General features: G+C 40.1%; 1 protein-coding gene across 9 annotated transcripts in view; it reads right to left on the bottom strand.

Annotated features, from left to right (window-relative positions):
• Positions 1-23,051, bottom strand: part of mpdz (multiple PDZ domain crumbs cell polarity complex component) — a 153,215-nt gene that overhangs the window by 65,802 nt on the left and 64,362 nt on the right. For all 9 annotated transcript variants that reach the window (XM_078395752.1, XM_078395757.1, XM_078395781.1 and 6 more), the window contains 6 exons: positions 20,464-20,590; positions 17,898-18,096; positions 12,429-12,470; positions 7,109-7,213; positions 3,795-3,881; positions 1,004-1,181 (listed from right to left, as the gene is read on the bottom strand). In XM_078395752.1, the coding sequence (XP_078251878.1) occupies positions 1,004-1,181; positions 3,795-3,881; positions 7,109-7,213; positions 12,429-12,470; positions 17,898-18,096; positions 20,464-20,590 (738 nt within the window). The remainder of the gene's footprint in view (positions 1-1,003; positions 1,182-3,794; positions 3,882-7,108; positions 7,214-12,428; positions 12,471-17,897; positions 18,097-20,463; positions 20,591-23,051) is intronic.

The following is a 23,051-nucleotide window of genomic DNA, read 5'->3' as shown; positions in this document are numbered from 1 at the left end:
AGTCCGCCTTAACCTTCTTGATCTCCAGGTTGCTCAGCACTTTAACTCCCCCTCCCATTCCCAATCTGACCTTTCTGTCCTGGGCCACCTCCATTGTCAGAGTGAGGCCTAACGTAAATTGGAGGAACAACTCGGTATGAACATTAACTTCTCTAACTTCAAATAGTCCTTGCTTTCCCTCTCTCTCCATCCCCTCCCCTGTTCTGCCATCAGTCTTACTGTCTCCAACTACATTCTATCTCTGTCCCGCCGACTCCCCTGACATCAATTTGATGAATGGTCTCGACCCGAAATGTTACCCATTCCTTCTTTCCAGAGATGCTGCCTGTCCCGCTGAGTTACTCCAACATTTTGCGTCCACATCGGAGTTGAAGTTATGTACCCCTCAGACTTAGATCAGTTCTATTTGTCAAAGGTATTGTATAAATGGGAAATTATGTGCATTAATAAACTTCAATATTAGATAATTTTTCCAAATTGAATTAAAAGCTGGTGGATGCAGTTCCATTCAGGAAATTAACTAAATAATTAGTTTCAATGATTCAGAATTCTGAAATTGCCTAGATTAACTTGGATAGAAATGTGCCAGAAATGTTCTCATTTAGCAGCAAAAAAACCCAAAAATGATGAAAAACAGCAATATAAAGTTTAGTTTATCGCTTACATGATATTTTACCATTTTTTGATGAGCACTTCATAGTATAGGAATTTGGAAATTACTGAATACTTTCCCCAAACAAAGCAATCATAAATTTTAGTTTTTATTTTGTTTTATTAGAACTTACTGAGGTTGGAAGCAATGCATTTCATTATTTTCATTGACATTTCTCTACCATTTCTAAAACCTTGGGAGTCATATATTAGTTTTAGTTCTCAGTCAGTGTCCCTCACAGAACTCCATTACACGTACTTAAATTTTAACAACACAATAATATATATTGAAATATCAACTTGAATGAATAGAATGGGTATATATTTTAATCCATGGATATAAAACACATACCTCAACAATTCTGTCTCCTGTCTTTAATGTTCCATTTCTTCCAGCCGGGCTGTCTTCCAGAATATGTTTTATGAATATTCCTCTCATGACCTCTCCGTTACTCAGGCGACTACCCATTCCTCTTCCACCAACAATGCTAATTCCCAAGGACTTTCCAGGCTCACGCCAGAGCTCCACACTAAAGTTCAGAACAAAATAGGTATTTCCCTGGGCTTATTCAGAGCAGAACAAAAACAAGTCATTAAAAGTTGGGAAGAAATTTTAACAATCACTAGAATTTCTGTATAATAACTAATTGGTACGGACATTGCAAAGCTGAATTAAATGCCGATTAGGAGAAGGGGAGATGCAACGAGACCCGGGTGTCGTGGTATACCAGTCATTGAAAGTAGGCATGCAGGTGCAGCAGGCAGTGAAGAAAGCGAATGGTATGTTGGCATTCATAGTGAGGGGATTTGAGTATAGGAGCAGGGAGGTTCTGCTGCAGTTGTACAGGGCATTGGTGAGACCACACCTGGAGTATTGCGTACAGTTTTGGTCTCCTAATCTGAGGAAAGACATTCTTGCCATAGAGGGAGTACAGAGAAGGTTCACCAGATTGATTCCTGGGATGGCAGGACTTTCATATGAAGAAAGACTGGATAGACTCGGCTTGTACTCGCTGGAATTTAGAAGATTGAGGGGGGATCTTATAGAAACTTACAAAATTCTTAAGGGGTTGGACAGGCTAGATGCAGGAAGATTGTTCCCGATGTTGGGGAAGTCCAGAACAAGGAGTCACAGTTTAAGGATAAGGGGGAAGTCTTTTAGGACCGAGATGAGAACGTTTTTTTTCTACACACAGAGTGGTGAATCTATGGAATTCTCTGCCACAGGAGGTAGTTGAGGCCAGTTCATTGGCTATATTTAAGAGGGAGTTAGATGTGGCCCTTGTGGCTAAAGGGATCAGGGGGTATGGAGAGAAGGCAGGTACGGGATACTGAGTTGGATGATCAGCCATGATCATATTGAATGGCGGTGCAGGCTCGAAGGGCCGAATGGCCTACTCCTGCACCTATTTTCTATGTTTCTATGCTTATCTGACCCAATGCATGCTTATCAAAGCCAATTAGTTAACGGAAAGAATACAATGCATAAGGAGCAGAAAGTGAAGGCCCAGAAAGTAAAGGTCTTTTATATGGTTGTTGGAGGCAAATAAGGAAAACTCAAAAGTGTGGTGGTAATAAGACATTTGTGTCATGCCATGATTCATACAGAATGCACATCAATACTCTAATCCCTGTTGCAGATCATTTCCCAAAGAACTCCAGTCAACTAAATATTGGTAGCTCGGACACCCTGCTTTATTCTAATTGAATATTAGCTTAGGGATTCAGTCTGACAACAAATAAACTTACATAGATAAAACTAGCATTTGAAAGCCTTCAAAAAAGAAATACTTGACCAATTCCTACAATGGCAAAAAAAACAACCAAATTCTGCATTACAGAAATGAAAGATTAAAATGAAATGGTAAATAGTAGTTAATGAATATTGCCAAGCTCCTAATATAATTGAAAAACTGAGCTTTTTACAGAAAGTGCAGTGGAGAAGTGAAGAGACTATTATTATAAAATAATCTACATTTTTGATGAACAGGTAAATTACAACATTTATGAAAAAAACAGGATATCTTGGAATTGATCTACTTTTATGTATTTGTGGGCCTACAACAACTCTTCCGTAATGAGGACTCTCTTAAAGACACCACTATTCACTTCCCTAAATTCCCTCAATTTAAGTTATATGTTGGTTACACTCAAAGTTGAAATGTCAGTTGGTCCAGATAGAAAACACCCAAGATTGTTGAGAGATTGTGGAGACTGCCCAAATCTCCTTGGAGTGAGGATTAAAGACATTGCATCTGTCAAATGGACAGAGACACAGAATGAACCAGCACATTGCAGTCAGCCTACTGTTGGGAAGAACCTTTTAGAGACATTACATCAAGATATTGTCAGATTAAAAAAGCATACTTAACAAGCAATAGCTGTCATGGATATGTTACTTAAATTATGCTTGACTAACTCGAATGAGACTTTTAATGCACTAATGGATAAAGGTAATGATTGATGTTGTACATGTGAATGTTCCCGAGGTATTTGATAAAATATTTAATCCCATCAGAAGAAAGCGATTTGCCTCTTTATGTCAATAACAATCCTACACTGCCAAATGATTATTTTTTCTGCGGCAATAATCACTAGCAAATCCCTGACTACTGACATTAGAAAGTTGGTCTAAAGTTATCAGATTCATCCATCGCCTTTATTTTTGCAAGATCAAACATCTGAAACACTCCAAACCTCTGGCTCCCATATTAAAGGAGGACTGAAAAACACCAATTACAACTTCAGTCATAACCAAGCTCAACAATTTCAGAAGCATCCCATCTGGGTAAAATTATACATTGGGAAGATTCTGATGACAGAATTACTTATACCCACTGGCTTTCTCATTTCTAGTGTTGGTAAACGTGCAAGTAGGTGGCACAACCTTTTGCTCTGGCTGTCTCTGTCACCATGTATAGGAAAGAACTGCAGATGCTGGTTTAAATCGAAGGTAGACACAAAATGCTGAAGTAACTCAGCGGGACAGGCAGCATCTCTGGAGAGAAGGATTGGGTGACGTTTTGGGTCTCCAGCATTTTGTGTCTATCAACATGTAAGTGAGCAAACAGTGAAGTAAGATGTTCTTTATTCCTAATATCAATGCACTTATGCAATGCTAGCTAAACAATACATTTACATACCGTCGAGCTTGTTTCCAGTTATTTTGAGATGAATTCTGAAGCTCACTCTCTTCTCCTTCACCTTCTTCTCTCTCGGGCAGATCAGCACTAAAAAGAAACATGATTTTTTTAATTCAACAATTTGGAAGCAGTGACAAAATACCAGGCAAATTTGACATTTTAGTTTAGTTTAAAAATACAGCATGGAAACAGGCCCTTCGACCTACCGAGTCCATGCTGACCATCATTCGGTGGAAAAAGCTGGAAGACAAGAAGGGCAGGATAAAGCCTGGCTGTCAATAGGTTGTTACTGGTGAGGAGGGTTTATTGTGTAGGAAGGAGCTGCAGATGCTGGTTTAAACCAAAGACACAAAAAGCTGGAGTAACTCAGCGGGACAAACAGCATCTCTGGAGAGATGGGTGACGTTTCGGGTCGAGACCCTTCTTCAGACTGAAGGGTCTCGACCCAAAACGTCACCCATTCGTTCTCTCCAGAGATGCTGTTTGTCCCGCTGAGTTACTCCAGCTTTTTGTGTCTATCCGAGGAGGGTCTATTGTTGGGCAGATGGTTGGTCAGTTCAGGATACAAACCGGGACCTGTTTGCAGCATCAGGTGCTGGGATACCCAGATTGCTATCATTGTGCCATGGGGCACAAACTAAAACAAACCTGAACTAATCAATTAAAGCTTCCTGTATAAATCCAAAATGAACACACGTAATAGCAATAATAACAACTCTTACTGCAAATTAAAATTATTTATGTATATAGTAAAATCAATATTAAAAATGCCAGTACTGATTCATCATTAGAGAACTGCTAAAAATATTAAAATGTATACAGTGCATTCAGAAAGTATTTGGACCCCTTCACTTTTTCCACATTTTGTTACGTTACAGCCTTATTTTAAAATGGATTAAATTCTTTTTTTTTAATCATCAATCTACACACAATACCTCAGAATGAAGAAGCGAAAACAGGTATTAAGTATTCAGACCCTTTGCTATGACACTCAAAATTGAGCTTAGGTTCACCCTGTTTCCATTGATTATCCCCAAGATGTTTCTACAAATTGATTGGAGTTCACCAGTGGTAAATTAAATTGATTGGACATGATTTGGAAAGACACACACCTGTCTATATAAGGTCCCAGTTGACTGCATGTCAGAGCAAAAACCAAGCCATGAAGACGAAGGAATTGTCCGTAGACTTCCAAGACAGAATTGTGTCGAGACACAGATCTGGGGAAGGGTATAAAACAATTTCTGCAGCATTGCAGGTCCCGAAGAGCACAGTGGCCTCCATCATTCTTAAATGGAAGAACTTTGGAACCACCAGGACTCTTCATAGAGCTGGCCCCCTGGCCAAACTGAGCAATCGGGGGAGAAGGGCCTTGGTCAGGGAGGTGACCAAGAACCCGGTGGGCACTCTGACAGAGCTCCAGAGGCTCTGTGAAGATGGGAGAACCTTCCAGATGGACAATTATATCTGCAGCACTCCACCAATCAGGCCTTTATGGTAGAGTGGACAGATGGAAGCCACTCCTCAGTAAAAGGCACATGACAGCCCGCTTGTTGCCAAAAGGCACCTAAAGGACTCTCAGACCATGAGAGGAAAGATTCTCTGATCTGATGAAACCAAGATCGAACTCTTTGGCCTGAATGCCAAGCGTCACGTCTGGAGGAAACCAAGCACCGCTCATCACCTGGCCAATACCATACCCACGGTGAAGCATGGTGGTGGCAGCATCATGCTGTGGGGATGTTTTTCAGCGGCAGGAACTGGGAGACCAGTCAGGGTCGAGGGAAAGGTGAATGGAGCAAAGTACAGAGGTTCACCTTCCAACAGGACAACAACCCTAAGCACACAGCCAAGACAACGCAGGAGTGGCTTTGTGACAAGTCTGTGAATGTCCTTGAGTGGCCCAGCGAGAGCCCGGACTTAAACCCGATCGAACATCTCTGGAGGGACCAGAAAATAGCTGTGCATCGACGCTCCCCATCCAACCTGACAGAACTTGAGAGGATCTGCGGAGAAGAATGGGAGAAATTACCCAAATACAGGTGCGCCAAGCTTGTAGGGTCATACCCAAGAAGGCTTGAGGCTGCAATCGCTGCCAAAGGTGCCTTAACAGAGTACTGAGTAAAGGGTCTGAATACTTATGTAAATGTGATTTTACAGTTATTTCTTTTTAATTACTTTGCAAAAACACCTGTTTTCACTTTTTATTATTGGGTATTGCGTGTATAACAGGTATAACAGAGCTTTATTTGTCGTTCGGTACCGAAGTACCGAACGAAACTACATAGCAGTCATAGAAAAAACCCCCAAAAAAACAAAGAACACAAGACACATAACCCCAACACAAACGTCCATCACAGTGACTCCAAACACCCCCTCACTGTGATGGAGGCAACAAAACTTCCACTCTCTTCCCCACGCCCACGGACAGACAGCTCGTCCCCGACCGACCCGCACAGTCCCCGCACCGGGCGCTGAAACGTCTCGCGGCCGAACCGGGCGATGAAAGGCCCGCGACCAAGCCTTGCGCAGCTAAGCCCCGTGGTCGAGCCGTACCGGGCGATGTAAAGTCCCGTGGTCGAGCCGCACCGGGCGATGTCAAGTCCGCAGCCAAGCCGCACCAGCGATGAAAAGCCCCGCAGCCGAGCTGCACCGGGCGATGTTAAGCCCCGCAGCCGAGCTGCACCGGGCGATGTTAAGCCCCGCAGCCGAGCTGCACCGGGCACTGTTAAGTCCAGCGGCCAAGCCGCACCGGGATGTAAAGTCCAGCGGCCAAGCCGCACCGGGATGTAAAGTCCAGCGGCCAAGCCGCACCTGGTGATGTAAAGTCCAGCGGCCAAGCCGCACCGGGCACTGTTAAGTCCAGCGGCCGAGCCGCACCGGGATGTAAAGTCCAGCGGCCGAGCCGCACCGGGATGTAAAGTCCAGCGGCCGAGCCGCAGCGGGCGATGTTAGGCCCCGCAGCCGAGCCGCACCCCGCGCCGTGAGGAAGAGAAAAGTCCCCCCCCCCACCCACACCCACCCACCCACACCACCACCCCCTCCCACACATACACAACCAAAAAAATATATATAAAAACCATCCCAACACCGACACACAACAAAAAAGGGGGAAAAAAAACGGACAGACTGCTAGTCAGCCGCTGCCGTTAGGCGCCGCCACGTAGATTGATGATTTTTTTAAAATCCATTTTAAAATAAGGTTGTAACGTAACAACATGTGGAAAAAGTGAAGGGGTCTGAATACGCTCTGAATGCATTGTAGGTTTAAAAATAAACTACGCCAAAAGACAAAGAAATGAACTAGATATTACCTGACAGGCGGAAGAGATAAATTATCAATTGCAGCAATTTCATCAAGCTGTTGACTCATCATGGTCCTATATTTGACCAGATTTTCTGCAGCCACATATGTAACACTATAACAAATGAGATCAAGAAAATGTAAAAAAACTAAAATATGGAATCCAATATTTTACTGCCTTTATCATATCATATCATATATATATATATACAGCGCGGAAACAGGCCTTTTCGGCCCACCAAGTCCGCGCCACCCAGCGATCCCCGCACATTAACACTATCCTACACACACTAGGGACAATTTTTTTACATTTACCCAGTCAAATTAACCTACATACCTGTACGTCTTTGGATTGTGGGAGGAAACCGAAGATCTTGGAGAAAACCCACGCAGGTCACGGGGAGAATGTACAAACTCCTTACAGTACAGCACCCGTAGTCAGGATCGAACCTGTGTCTCCGGCGCTGCATTCGCTGTAAAGCAGCAACTCTACCGCTGCGCTACCGTGCCGCCCTTGTTTCACGCAAGCATAGTGTCATGAAGACAAACAACTAAGAGCTCTTTGAATCTTAATTTTTAAATCTTATTTAGAACTCCGAACTAGTTCAGATCTTTGGCCAACGGTTGGAAGAGTTAAAAGGGTTTAAAGATGCTTTGAATTTATAAATAAAAAAATTGCAGTTTCGATGCCATTTAATTTATATGTACAGGTTCACAGCAATAACATGCAGATACCTTGGCTTATGAAGTCAGTAAAAGCAAATATTACGATACCATATTTTGAACAGATTGTTTTTATTATAAAGACCAATTGGATAACTCTCATAACCCATTTCACGTCAATTTTTTCTTGTAGCCACAAGTAATTTGCTCAAATTATAAGGGTAAATCTTGTAATGAAGTTATGCAACAAAACACAAATATTCTTTTTCAGGCGCAATTCCTTTCATTACCTTTTATGCAGCGTATTTCAGAAGAATATGAAAATAACACTCAACCACCTCAACCCATCCGTTCATAGGTGCAAAAGTTCAAAACAATAGCCCAGAATTTGTATTTATCAACGATTTTGCCTGTTTGCTGCTGACCTACAACAAAATCACACTTACCTGAGTGGATGTCCCAAGGCATGTCCTGGGTATAGAGCTCTCCATTATGTGGATGAGACCCCTGCCCGCAAAATTACTGGAAATCTTCAACAGCCAACTCAGTCAAACCTGTCTCTATTCTACATCCCCCTGGCATAGCAGCACTAAGCTGTCTAAAATCTTTTTTTTTCTGAATGGTTCTAACATGCAGAAAAATCCAAGAACATACAGAAACCCCAAAAATTAAAGCCATTAAAAATGAAAACTTGAAATAGTTTAAAAAAACGAAAACAATTCAAAAATTCACTAAAAATAAAACTTACTTTGGTCTCTCATTAACAAGATCACCCCCATCCCTCCCCTCATTGTGGCATGCTGGTGGACTCCACAGAATCTAAACACAGTGGAAAAAAGACTGACAGACTCGCCTTGAAGTGCAAGACAAGTCCTCACGCACAGAATTGCAGGTCTCGTAAAATCCGGGTCAATAAAATGTTCCATCTGCTAATGGGTAAACTTCATCCCCACCCACAACTCAGGTGACACATTCTGTAACTCATTCACCCAAGGGGCAGAACAGTGGCAAAGTTACTGCCTTACAGTGCAAGAAACCTGGGTTCGACCCCGACTAGGGTCCAGGTACAAAAGAGAAATACAAAGCAGAACTAGTTTATAACCTTGATTATTATCATGATAAACAGGTAACAATGAAAATATGATTAGTTTCAAGAATACAAAATAAAATTTGAAATTTATCCAGATACACTTCAATCGTTACAACCTGTGAAGATAATGCTACTTTTTTAATTGGCAATATATATTTGCAAATGTAGAAATAAATACACAGAACATCTGACAAAAAAATTAGTAAACCCCAGCAGTTGGAACTATTTCTGGGTTCACTCTTTCATAAATCATCCTTTGCCTAAGAAATTAGGGCACAATGCTCAGAACCAACATATTTGATCAACATTTTCAAAGCCATCTGCGCTGCTCTCAACCATTCACCAATCTTCAACTTACAGTGATGCCTACTACCAATAGACTCCAGCTCTGAATATTCCCCTCCCCCTGCCTTTTTCTTCAAAGGCTCTGAACTAAGGATGCACTAAGTCCTAATCAAATCTCTGATCTCTTCTGTCCTACCCCCTAATCAACTACCTAGAATTGGCTCTAATCCCAGACTCTACACAGTGTGATGGAAGTTCTGGATCTAATGACCAGTAACCCCCAATTCCTTGGCTGCTATTGAAATTTGTAGTCCCAGATCCAGAATTGAAACAATCATGGGCATCCCCTGTGATAATTATTTAGCAAGATTTTCAAGCAGGCAGATGAACGTCTAGATTATTGTTTAATATTTGCCAAGTTGTTGCATACATGTAACTGGCAGCTCGAGGATCAGTTTAACCCTTTCGGTCTTATAATAAAACATTTACCTTTCAAGCATCGTTCTTCAAGAGGACTTTCGACATAAATTGTATATAACTGACCAACTATTGTTCATTTCAGTTTTACAAAACTGACAATGTTTTCTTGTGATTTCTACAGTCACCAATAATTATAAATATGGAATATATACCAAAATCTAAATATGCGTATCTGCGATTTTTTTCACTCATCTGATCAAAAGTGCCATCATTTTTGTTGGGGTGGCATAGTGGTGCAGCTGGTAGAGCTGCTGCCTCGCAGCGCCAGAGACTTAGGTTCAATCCTGACCTCGGTTACTGTTTGTGTGTAGTTTGCACGTTCTCTCTGTGACCACGTGAGTTTCCTCTCACATCCCAAAGATGTGTGGCTTTGTATCTTAATTGGCTTCTGTAAATTACTTCCAGTGTGTAGGGAGTGGAAGTGAAGACGGGATAACATTGGAATTGTGTGAACGGGTGATCGATGGTTGGCGTAGACTCGGTGGGCTGAAGGGCTTGTGTCATGTTGTATCTCTAAATTCAACTAAAATCCGCATATACTTTTGATTTCCTCTGAAAAATCATTAAATTCAGCCCCTAATGAACACTTTTCTGATGCTGCATTATTCACAGGTAAATGAAGCACAGATGTTGAGCCCCATACTGCCACAGTAATACTGAGGTGTATTTAGTTCTCAGACCAGTAGCATCAAATTGAAACTGAGAATAACAATGAGTTAGAAACTTGGCTGTGAATTTAGGGCACGTAAATAACAAGGGGTATCAATATAAGTTGATTATAATGGGTATACAAGGGCATCAGGCTAAAATGAATTCGGGAAAAGAAAATAGTATTTCTATGAACTCTGGGATGGGGATGTGCAGAAGTGTGCGAGAGTAGGTACTTTGTAACGCATAGAACTTACACAATAATAGCCCATGATGTTAGAGTCCATGTTCCATAATATTCCAGCAGCTTAATTATTAAAGATGTACAGTTTATATATTGCTAGATCTCCAATTTATTCATCTGGTTAATGGCGCGACTATTTGGCACATCCGAAGTACATTCTGTGCTTTTTTGTGTTTTGGAAGGCAAGCGTATGACTCTAACATAAAATATATATTCTTGATTCAGTAATCAATGATCGCAAACATATGCTCCTAACAATCACCAAAGGTTTACGAACAGGAGGCAGGCATTTTCCCTATCATACATTGAACAGTACAGTATTGGAACAGGCCCTTCACCCCACCATGTATGTGTTGACCATAATGCCAATTTAATCTAATCTCATCAACCTGCATTTACTCTGTCTGTTCATATATTTGTTCATGTATGCAGTCAATACATTCCAGAGTCGAACATACGACGGGTTAAGAAAAACATGTTTCTACAGGCCACTTTTAATTTTCTTCTCTTGCGATGACTTTTCCATCAGAGAGATCAGTCTCCCATGAACAACTATAATCAGAGCTCTCATCATTTTATATATTTCTATCAAATCTCTCTTAAGCATTCCATCCTCCGAAAAATCAGGTCCCAAAATTATGAGACTCGAGAGAAGAATATTTTAGTGTCTGAATATTTGAGACCTCAAATCAATGTTCCATGCATTGCTTTCAGTCCATTATCACGAGATTTTCAGGTTTTGTGCCAAAGAAGGTTTTGACTTTAAAAAGTGCATGAAGGAATGTGCTTGGACCCCATCCTGGAGACACTGAGTTCCTGCAACCTTATGTGTCAGATAGAAAACAGCTGGCAGATGCAAGTAGTTTCTTTTCAGCCTCAATAATACCGTACCTTTGTATGCTCATGTTACCGGCTGTTTCTTGAACAGAACATAACAATTATTTTCCTTTGGATTTATTTTCCAAATCATATATTTTCTTTTGGAAGAGGAGCATGGGGGGGGGTGTTGGGAAGCATCATAAACTTGCTTCTTGAAGAGAAGGTAACTACATCCCCCAATCCCTCCTTTCAATTTAGAGAATCCTTGGGCTAATTTACAGCTCTCCCAATATGTGTTATTTAGTTTCAGTTGTTGGGATGCAAATCAAAAAGCCACTGATCAATACTGGGAAAAAAAAGGTTACCTGCGCAGAATCCAAGAAGATGCAACCAAATAGAGTCAAAAGACTGTAGGTGCTGGAATCGTGAGCAAAACGTAAAGTCCTGGCGCAACTTAGCATGTCATGCAGCATCAGTGGAAGGAATGATTTTTTTTTAGATTTTAGAGATACAGCGCAGAAACAGGCCCTTCGGCCCAGCGGGTCCGCGTCGCCCAGCGATCCCCGCACACTTACACTAACCTATATACCTGTACGTCTTTGGAGTGTGGGAGGAAACCGAAGATCTCAGAGAAAACCCACGCAGGTCACGGGGAGAACGTACAAACTCCGTACAGACAGCACGTAGTCAGGATCGAACCCGAGTCTCCGGCGCTGCATTCGCTGTAAGGCAGCAACTCTACCGCTGCGCCACCGTGCCACCCAATGGACAGACAACGTTTCAAGTCAGGACTCTTCGACAGTCTGATGGATCCTACTATATAGGCCAAGTTGCAGCCAATTGTAAATTTTGGGACCCTCAGCCTTAATTGTTGCAAGCCAAATGTCTGACTGTGAAGCATTTTTAAATTTAAACCAAATAATGACATTACAAATGTGAAATAATTTGGATGGATCTGTAAGATTGAAAGTATATGTATCTGGATAAAGCTCTTAAGTGAATATTAAAGCATGCTGGATTTATTACAAAGATATAATTTATTGCTGCACTGACTTTCATGATCCACATGCTCACAGCAACTTAAAATACTCTAATACTCACACATAAAATGAGGACTGATCGTCACCAGATGCAGAAGGAGATCTAGAATGTGAAAAGCATATGACGCAGGAACTTTTACACTAGTGTCACAAACCTTTTACTATTTTCATGAAAGTTTACATATATTAAATGCCTGAAAATGCATTTGTAATTTGTTGCTGGAAATAATGGAATGGCATGTATACAAAAATGTTATTTTTATCACTTTGTATGTAGCATCAAACAGCACAGAGGGTCTCCCTGTTGCCCATGTTATTTATACTGACTTTCCAAAAGAGCCACCCAATTAGCCCAGCATTTGTCCCCTTTTATGTCTTTTATTTAAATGATTAGAGATTCTCCAACTTGTAAAAGCAATAGCCCCATTTGCAAGAGGTGTTCCTTCACATTAGTCAAGAAACAAAGGAAGAGCAGCAGGCCATTAAGTCGGCAACTCTGTTCCACCATTCAATAACAACGCATGGCTGATCTGCATTTTAACTCTACCTATTTTAGTTCCTTGTTCCATAACAGATGCAAAAATCATTATCCTTTTCTGATATTCTTCAAAGAATCAGAAATGTGTTTCTCCTCCCCTTGCGAAATTCTCAGTAACTTTAGAGGTTATATATAAAATTGATGAGTACACTCATTCTGAACCCTAGATATGCAGCTCTTCATTACTGGAAATGTAGACTTATTCTGCAATTACATATATATATATATGTGTGTGCATTTTATATGTAAATATTTGTAACAACTTCTTGAGAATTCAGCATTAGAGCGATAAAAATAGTATTCATTAAAATTATGTAAATCATTTAAAATATTAGACAATAGACAATAGGTGCAGGAGTAGGCCATTCGGCCCTTCGAGCCAGCACCGCCATTCAATGTGATCATGGCTGATCATTCTCAATCAGTACCCCGTTCCTGCCTTCTCTCCATACCCCCTCACTCCGCTATCCTTAAGAGCTCTATCTAGCTCTCTCTTGAATGCATTCAGAGAATTGGCCTCCACTGCCTTCTGAGGCAGAGAATTCCACAGATTTACAACTCTCTGTGAAAAAGTTTTTCCTCATCTCTGTTCTAAATGGCCTACCCCTTATTCTTAAACTGTGGCCCCTGGTTCTGGACTCCCCCAACATTGGGAATGTGTTTCCTGCCTCTAACGTGTCCAACCCCTTAATAATCTTATATGTTTCGATAAGATCCCCTCTCATCTGTCTAAATTCCAGTGTATACAAGGCTAGTCACTCCAGTCTTTCAACATATGACAGTCCCGCCATTCCGGGAATTAACCTAGTAAACCTACGCTGCACGCCCTCAATAGCAAGGATATCCTTCCTCAAATTTGGAGACCAAAACTGCACACAGTACTCCAGATGTGGTCTCACTAGGGCCCTGTACAACTGCAGAAGGACCTCTTTGCTCCTATACTCAACTCCTCTTGTTATGAAGGCCAACATTCCATTGGCTTTCTTCACTGCCTGCTGTACCTGCATGCTTCATTTCAGTGACTGATGCACTAGAACACCCGGATCTCATTGTATGTCCCCTTTTCCTAACTTGACACCATTCAGATAATAATCTGCCTTCCTATTCTTACCACCAAAGTGGATAACCTCACACTTATCCATGTTAAACTGCATCTGCCATGCATCCGCCCACTCACACAACCTGTCCAAGTCACCCTGTAACCTCATAGCATCTTCCTCACAGTTCACACTGCCACCCAGCTATATATCATCTGCAAATTTGCTAATGGTACTTTTAATCCCTTCATCCAAGTCATTAATGTATATTGTACATAGTTGCGGTCTTATCCCCACTCTTTGCTTTCTGTCTGCCAACCAATTTTCTATCCATGTCAGTACCCTACCCCCAATACCATGTGCTCTAATTTTGCCCACTAATCTCCTATGTGGGACCTTGTCAAAGGCTTTCTGAAAATCAAGGTACACCACATCCACCGGCTCTCCCCTGTCAATTTTCCTAGTTACATCCCCAAATAATTCCAGAAGATTAGTCAAGCATGATTTCCCCTTCGTAAATCCATGCTGACTCGGAACGATCCTGTTACTGCTATCCAAATGCTCTGCAATTTCGTCTTTTATAATTGACTCCAGCATCTTCCCCACCACTGATGTAAGACTAACTGGTCTATAATTTCCCGTTTTCTCTCTCCCTCCTTTCTTAAAAAGTGGGATAACATTAGCTACCCTCCAATCCACAGGAACTGATCCTGAATTTATAGAACATTGAAAAATGATCACCAATGCGTCCACAATTTCTAGAGCCACCTCCTTTAGTACCCAGGGATGCAGACCATCAGACCCTGGGGATTTATCAGCCTTCAGTCTCATCAGTCTACCCAAGACCATTTCCTGCTTAATGTGAATTTCCTTCAGTTCCTCCGTCACCCTAGGATCTCTGGCCACTAGAACATCTGGGAGATTCCTTAGTGATGACAGATCCAAAGTACCAGTTCAACTCATCTGCCATTTCCTTGTTCCCCATAATAAATTCCCCTGCTTCTGTCTTCAAGGGACCCACATTTGCCTTGACTATTTTTTTCCTCCACATACCTAAAAAATCTTTTACTATCCTCCTTTATATTATTAGCTAGCTTACCCTCGTACCTCATCTTTTCTCCCCGTATTGCCTTTTTAGTTATCGTCTGTTGCTCTTTAAAAGAATCCCAATCCTCTGGCTTCCCACTCTTCTTTGCTATGTTATACTTCTTCCCTTTTATTTTTATGCTGTCCTTAACTTCCCTTGGCAGCCACAGGTGTCTCTTACTCCCCTTAGAATCTTTCCTCCTCTTTGGGATAAATTGATCCTGCAACTTCTGCATTATTCCCAGGAATACCTGCCATTGCTGTTACACCGTCTTTCCTGCTTGGGCCTCCTTCCAGTCCAATCTGGCCAGTTCCTGCCTCATGCAATCCTCTTTGCTATACTGTAATACTGACACTTCCGATTTTCCCTTCTCCCTCTCAATTTGTAGAGTAAAATTTATCATATTGTGATCACTGCCTTCTAATGGCTCTTTTACATTGAGTTCCCTTATCAGATCAGGTTCATTACACAATACTAAATCCAGAATTGTCTTCTCCCTGGTAGGCTCCAGTACAAGCTGTTCAACACATAAAATTAATAAGAGGTGAACTAATTTCAATAATATATTAAATTAATAAGTGGTCGGCTAATTACCAAGCAACTGGCAAATTTACTGATTTTTCTTTAAATAAAGTAAAATTTATGGAGTATTTAGAGAGGTTCAGTTTTTAATGATTCACTCGCTTAATGGCATATGCAAGGAAAAAATAATCAAAGCTTTGCACTGCACTGTTTGGATTATTAATCTACATTTAAATAAATAATTTGTAGATTGAAAAGATTCAAATTCAAAATTTATTATCCGGTCGCATTCCAAACATTCCAACTAAACAGGAGGAATTTCAGACATTCACTTTTACAATGCTTTCAGGTCAAGCTCTCAAAAATTCCTTTGATCAACAGTCAAAAATTGCCTCCCATTTATCCAAATAAAATAGTTGATGAACATAACTATAAAGGCACAACGATTTTACATAATTATCCTTGGAACTGGGCTTTTAGCACAAAGCAGAAATTGTTACAGTCAATGTTTTAATGCTTTGATCTAGAATGTGAAAACACTACAAAAGTCATAGTGACCCCAAAGCAAGTTGATCATTCTAGCAAGGGGCATCTATCTGCTCTGGAAACAATTACTTAAGAAACAAATTTTAAAATCCATAAAATGGAGCAAAGGACCAAGCAAAAAAAAAACCTACATGTTTAACTTAAGATGTTGTTATGCCAAAAATAAAGTGTAGTCTGTCATGGTTCAATATTCCAGCTTCATTAACTACAGTGCCCTCCATAATGTTTGGGACAAAGACCCATCATTTATTTATTTGCCTCTGTACTGCACAATTTGAGATTTCCGCAATTTGAGAAATCCACAATCATTCAATGGATTTAAACAGTTTCTTGGTGCACTTCAACCACATTTGATTTTTTCTATTATAAATCTCAAGTTGTGGAGTACAGAGGCAAATAAATAAATGATGGGTGTTTGTCCCAAACATTATGGAGGGCACGGCAAATCAACGTTTCTATGAAATAAAATTTTAATGGACCACTAGTTTGCAATGACTTCAAGGAACTTACTTGGAAAAGGCTTGAAGAACTCATTGAATGGTAACTTCGTAAACATACAATGGATTTAAAGTTTCTTGGTGAATAAACTGTACTCAGTGCACTTATTTTTATATGTTTACATATTTGTATAAAGTGTGCCAAAGACCAATATTCCCAGGCAAATTAAGCTAACTTTAAAGTTTTTTTTAAAATTAGAAAGCATTGTCTGAAATTTACTTTGATCAAAGGTTTTCCTTACAAATTGATGTTATGACATGAATTTATATTTAAAGCACAGAGAAAGTGGAAATAGCCATAATATTAGAATTAGCAGAAACTGATGTCGATGGTACAGAAAAGTGAATCTATACCATTAATGGACACAAAATGCTGGAGTAACTTAGGCAGCATCTATGGAGAGATGGAATGGGTGACGTTTCGGGTGAAGACAGAAGGGCCTCGACCCGAAAAGTCACCCATTCATTCCCTCCAGAGATGCTGCCTATCCTGCTGACTTACTCCAGCTTTTTGCGTCTCTCTTCAGTTTAAACCAGCATCTGCAGTTTCTTCCTACAGAATCTATACCATTAATTTGATTTTTATTCAGACAACATCCCTACACAATAGTTGCTTACAATTTTTTGTTAAATTTAGTTCTTCAAAAAATATTGCAATTATTCTTTTTCATGTTGAGTAAATATGTATATTCATTAAAGATTTTGTATCAGCATTCATTGAGACTTGGATAAGCATCTTCAGTTTAAACTAAATTAAAAAAAGGGAAAATTTAAGTGTATCAAATATTAGGCAATGCAAATTGACAATGATTTTACATTCTTCTATTTCTATAAAATCGTATTCTAAATTTGAAACTTGTTGTGCAGGTTTTTGCTGTTTTGCTTTACAAATGGTCTTGAAAACATGAAAGGATCTTGAATGCCATTTTTATGCCTTATTCAGAACTAATAAAACAATAATAGTTCTTAAACCCATTTTGAAAGACTTAAATGACATGGTGAGGTGTAAAGTAAGTCGGAAAAAAGAATGGTGATAACAGTGAGAAAGGGGGTAGGATTACAAAAAAATGTATTTATTTAAATTTTATTTATTTAAATTATGTACTACATAGGATTTTGCACAATTAGACATACCACATACTGGCTTTGACAAAGTTGTTTGCCCCTAATCTCTCTCCAAGAAGCAATAACATTTTACTTTATCTTATCTATCCCCACTACAGCCATTATTACTTGATTATGTTTATGCCCCCCTACAGCCATTATTACTTTATGCATGAACAATCACTTAACTGATACTTACATTATATCTGGTCCAATTAAAGAATGTCTTCGTAGTAATGCACGGGACTGTGCATTGGTAAGATCTGTCGTTGGTTCCCCATTCATTGCTAAGATGCAGTCACCCACCCCAATTCGGCCGTCACGACTAATGGAGCCGCCGTGAATAATGTTACTCACAATCATTCCTGCGCCATCCTTACTGGAACTCACAGTCATTCCTGTACAATCACCAAAATATTTTGATGAAAATATTTCACACAAATGACAAAATAAAAATACAGAACAAAATATAGAACATTACATTCATAGTATATACAGTTAGTGTTTATCCAAAACACTTAAATTTCTAATCAGCAGGTACTGCATTCCAATTTCTTAAATGGAGTAGGCATAATTTTCCAACCTGAAGGATTTGGAGGTTTAAGGTTGAAACCGCTATATCATTCGTATTCATTTCCTTTAAAATCCTGGAATGAAATCCATCTGGTCCAGGGAATTTGCCACTATTTATCTTATTATTATTTCACCAACATTAATTTTGGCGAGTCTCTGTTCATGTCAAGCTTCTTAAGATATTATCTATTGCATTGTCTGTTCTTGTCCCTCGGGAATTACTAAACAGCTCCCACTGCTCATCTGTGATCTGCCTGTAGCAAAGAATTGGCCCAATGCAGCCTGTTATTCATCACAATCATCAACTTCACTCATATCTGGAACGCTATGCCTCATTTTCAAGCAATGGTTTGCATGATCATATTATGATGGCCAATCAGATAATGGTCATGCAGTTTATGTTAATGCACATTCTCCAATACAAAATCTAATATAACCTGTTTTTGTCACATGCTACAAAAAACAATACTGCAGAAATTTATATTCAAGCTCGACTCCTTAATCTCATCCACGTGAAAGCTAAACTTCCCATTAAAACCATATTACTTTTGGTACATGCTTATCTAATTTATGCACTGTGCTACTTCACAGCTCTTATCAGGATTGATCACACCAGACTGCCCAAATTCCGTTAACTGGCCAATGCTGAAGTTGACATATAACTACCAATCCTAATGTCTGACTCAAGAGAACTCTTTGCTGTTTCTTCTCATTATATCCTCTTTTACCAATGGAATGTTTTCAGCCTTCATCTTGAAGGCCTGGCTATTCTCTCACTACAATTCCTACCATTTTCCCCAGAACCCAATATAAACTGTCAAAGTCTAAGAGTCTCTGTAATTATAAATTGTAGTATCCAAAACAATCTTTGGCTGTTTAAATTCTTAATTCATTCTGAAACTAATACCAAAGCCATCTTTTATCCTGTCCCACCAGCCTCTCGCCCCACAATCCAAGTTCTCAAATCTCATTTACCAGTTTAAAATATGTGCAACCATCCTATCTATTTATTTTGCTACTACCTTGATATATCCTGGTTCAGATAGTACCTCATTCAATAGCACTTTTCCATCCTGCACAATCCACTTAGCTCATGAAATGAAGCTGCTTCAGCCTCTTGAGTTTCTTCCTAATATTCTGTTCCTTAATCAAATTTACACTTGGCTCATGCAAATAATCCAGATCTTATATCTGGAAGTTCTGAATTTCAAATGAACTCCTGGCATTTGGTACTTTCTAAACAGCATCTCACTTCTGTCTTTTTGGTCCGAATATGGATAGCAACACTGCATCTCCCTCTCCTGTCCTTTCAGATAAACTCACAATATTCCTCATTCTGCAACAGAGCAGCATTTCAGATTATCAGCGTCTGCGAGGACATCTAAACAGAGTTTACAAACTTTTGAGGGGAAAAGATAGGGTACGCAGAATTTTTCCCCCAGGATGGACATGTGAAATATGAGGCCATAGCTTTAAGATCAGAGGGAGAAAGTTGAAAAGAGCAAGTGTGGGGCAAATTTTTTAAATGCAGAGTGGTAGGTGTCTGTAACATGCAGCCAAAGCCAGTGGTGGAAGCGGATATGACAGTGGTGTTTAAGAGGCTTTTAGATGGATAAATGGATATGCAGGGAATGGAGGGATATGGATAATGTGAAGGCAGATGGGATTAAATAGTTCAAATAGGCATCATGTTTGGCACAAACATAGTGGGCCACAGGTCAAATTCCTCTACATTCTGAACTATGCATACATTTTTTGTGTGCATTACGATGATATTTAAAATTTAAATAACCCTCCACATCACAAACATTGCAACATCCACAAAAAAAAATACTATGCTTTGCCTTCTTCCTCAGATGTATTTTTTAATTGCCAATTTGAGAGGACATCAATAGTAAAGTGTTGGTGCTGGATGCAGTTATATGCAGCAGATGGCAGCAAAATACATGCAATTAAACAGATGTGTATATTTTTAAACTGCAGGTGACCCCTGCGTTGCAAAGTCAGAGAAATTTGCCCTTAGAGAATTAAATAATTACTACCCAAAAATATGATATACTAGACAAAGTGGGCCCATTTCCCCCCCCCACCATTCCCCCCCCCCCCCCCAAGGCCACTCTTAGTCTCCCCACCCCCCCTTTCCCCACCACTTCTTTAGCAGCAGGTTTGAGGAATTGATATTCAGCACATACCAAGACTAGCGTTGCCTTTTGCAATGGTAATGGTTTTCACAAATCTTCTGGATAAGGACATCCGTTTCTCTTCATCCTCTTCTATGGAGGATACACTGCAATCACCCATTGAACTTTCCTGTATATCCTTCAAAAAGGAAAATATTTATTTACAACTTTGAGGTGTGCTCTTTCAAATAAATTAAATGCTTTAAAGTAGTATGATGTCAAAGGAAAGTCAGAACAATCTATCTTTGCAGTTGCACCATGTTCCTGCTCGAGTTATTTGCTACAATTTTGTTTCCTCCCACTTGGTTTGTCTGTGAAAATACCTAAATTATAGCCGTTCCTGTTTGAACTTCATGAGCAGTCTTAGCAAGAGAAGTGCTGAGACAGCTCAACAGACCATGTAAAGTAACAAACACATGTCATTTTTTTTAAAAAACAGGCACCAATGGAATGATAAATAGAAGTTAATAGCCCAGAATTTCTTGGCAGTTGTGAACTGCCTATGATCATTATGCTCCAAACTATCATGCAACCCTCTACCACTCTCGAGCCCCTTATCAATTTCTTCTGAAGTATACTTTCTCTTTTCTCCATTAACTTTGACACATGAAGAAGAACTTTTTCAGTCAGAGAGTGGTGAAGGTGTGGAATTCTCTGCCTCAGAAGGCAGTGGAGGCCAGTTCGTTGGATGCTTTCAAGAGAGAGCTGGATAGAGCTCTTAAGGATAGCGGAGTGAGGGGGTATGGGGAGAAGGCAGGAACGGGGTACTGATTGAGAGCGATCAGCCATGATCGCATTGAATGGCGGTGCTGGCTCGAAGGGCTGAATGGCCTACTCCTGCACCTATTGTCTATTGTCTATGATCTGTGGCTCAACTGCATTGCTTTCCTCTGATCTCCTATTGATTTTCAATCCCAATTTTAATGAAATTATTCTATACATGTGCCATCTTACTGACTTGCACTTGCCACGTCTGGTGATCCTCTCCCTGTGTAGAAGAATTGGAACGTTTCAATGTCATCTGACTGATTTTAGCTTTTCATTCCAAATTTATTTGATGTGTGTTAAGGCTGGTTGTGGTGTTGCAATTGCATTTATGAAGAAGAATGTTGTGTAAATAGCTGGTGACATCAGTATTTCTGAAATGCCGAGTTAATTCCAACCCTCCCAGACCACAATTTAGTTAATGGATGGGTTCAACATAAAGGGAGGTCTGCTTTTTAACAATAGGAACAATACATTCCACCTGCATTATTTAAAGGGATCTCCAATGACTTTCAGGTTTGTTAGTGATCTCAAAATAATGGCAGAAGATATAGGGCAAAGTCGGTGAAAAGGGCAGGAGGCGAGTCTGCGAGCTCACCTCCCACACCATCAGAAAGCACCCTAAAATTCCGTGGTTAGTTCAGGAAGGGGTATATGGTGTCCTTGGCACATGTAAGTGGAAGGATGGCTGCAGGAAGAGACACAGCTTAGTTGCAGTTATCGCAGGTTGTGGTGTTGGTAGAGGTGGCTGATGGAGGCCTTGCAGCAACCAGGGGAGAGAGCAGATAGAGTGCAGCCTGCAGGAGCTATATAGAGTGGTATTAAAAGGAACCAATAGTATTACACTGGGCCAGTGTCCTTATATTATCTATCTGCCAGAATACTGGGCCTTAAAGTGAAAAAATAAGAAATTGCACATCGAGATCTGACTTTACAGATAGACACAAAATGCTGGAGTAACTCAGTGGCATCTCTGGTGGGGGGGGGGGGGGGGAAGGAAGAGAACTAAAAGCGAGAAATAAAATTGACATTAGAGATCCGAGACTTGAAAGTTGCATGATCGTGTCGCAACGCGCTGACTCTTTGCATGCTGTCCCTGAAGAAATTCTACTTACACTCATTTCCCTCTTTTACTTGTGTATGATTGTAGTCATGTATAGAATAATTTGTCTAGACTGCACTCAGAACAGGTTTTTCACTGTATCTTGGCACGCATAACAATAAAAAACTGAATTAAACTGTCCAAACTGAAGTTTTGATTAATGTGTGAGATACAGTGGGGAGAAGAACGTTAGGAATTTTTAACGATTAATATTTCTGCTAGGGATATATTACTTGCAAAAACGAGAGAAACATGCGGTACATTTGCTGAGAGATACTATCTTTAATGACCAAAGACACCACAATAAGGCTGGGAAATATTTTATAACAATGCATTCATGGCCTTGGTGTTTCACTTCCACATAACATCCTTCTGGATCCATAATCCCTTTCCCAGGGATTGCATACACGTGCGTTTGAAATACATTTAATATAGGACCACATAATAAATGCATTCGCAAAACTGATACTAACAGGATGCAAGTGTTAGTGCCCGCATGGATAGAAAATGCACAACTGGCCTAAGACATCCTACTTTGTGCTATTCTAATAATCTTTATTGATCAACACTCACTCACAGTCCCCAAAACATGAAATAGAGAATTTCTTTGAGTTTCACCTAACTTCACCTTTAGTCTTTATATATTTTTTTTAATGTGCACCTTTCCTCTTTTCATTACCAATAACAGAGGCAATAAGCTGGTTTGATCCTTCCTCTTTTGTTAAACTATCCA

This window comes from Rhinoraja longicauda, chromosome 3 (assembly GCF_053455715.1).
Source record: "Rhinoraja longicauda isolate Sanriku21f chromosome 3, sRhiLon1.1, whole genome shotgun sequence".
Taxonomy (NCBI): Eukaryota; Metazoa; Chordata; class Chondrichthyes; order Rajiformes; family Arhynchobatidae; genus Rhinoraja; species Rhinoraja longicauda.
Note: the sequence above shows the minus strand (reverse complement) of the source record. Positions and strands in the feature narration are given on the sequence as shown.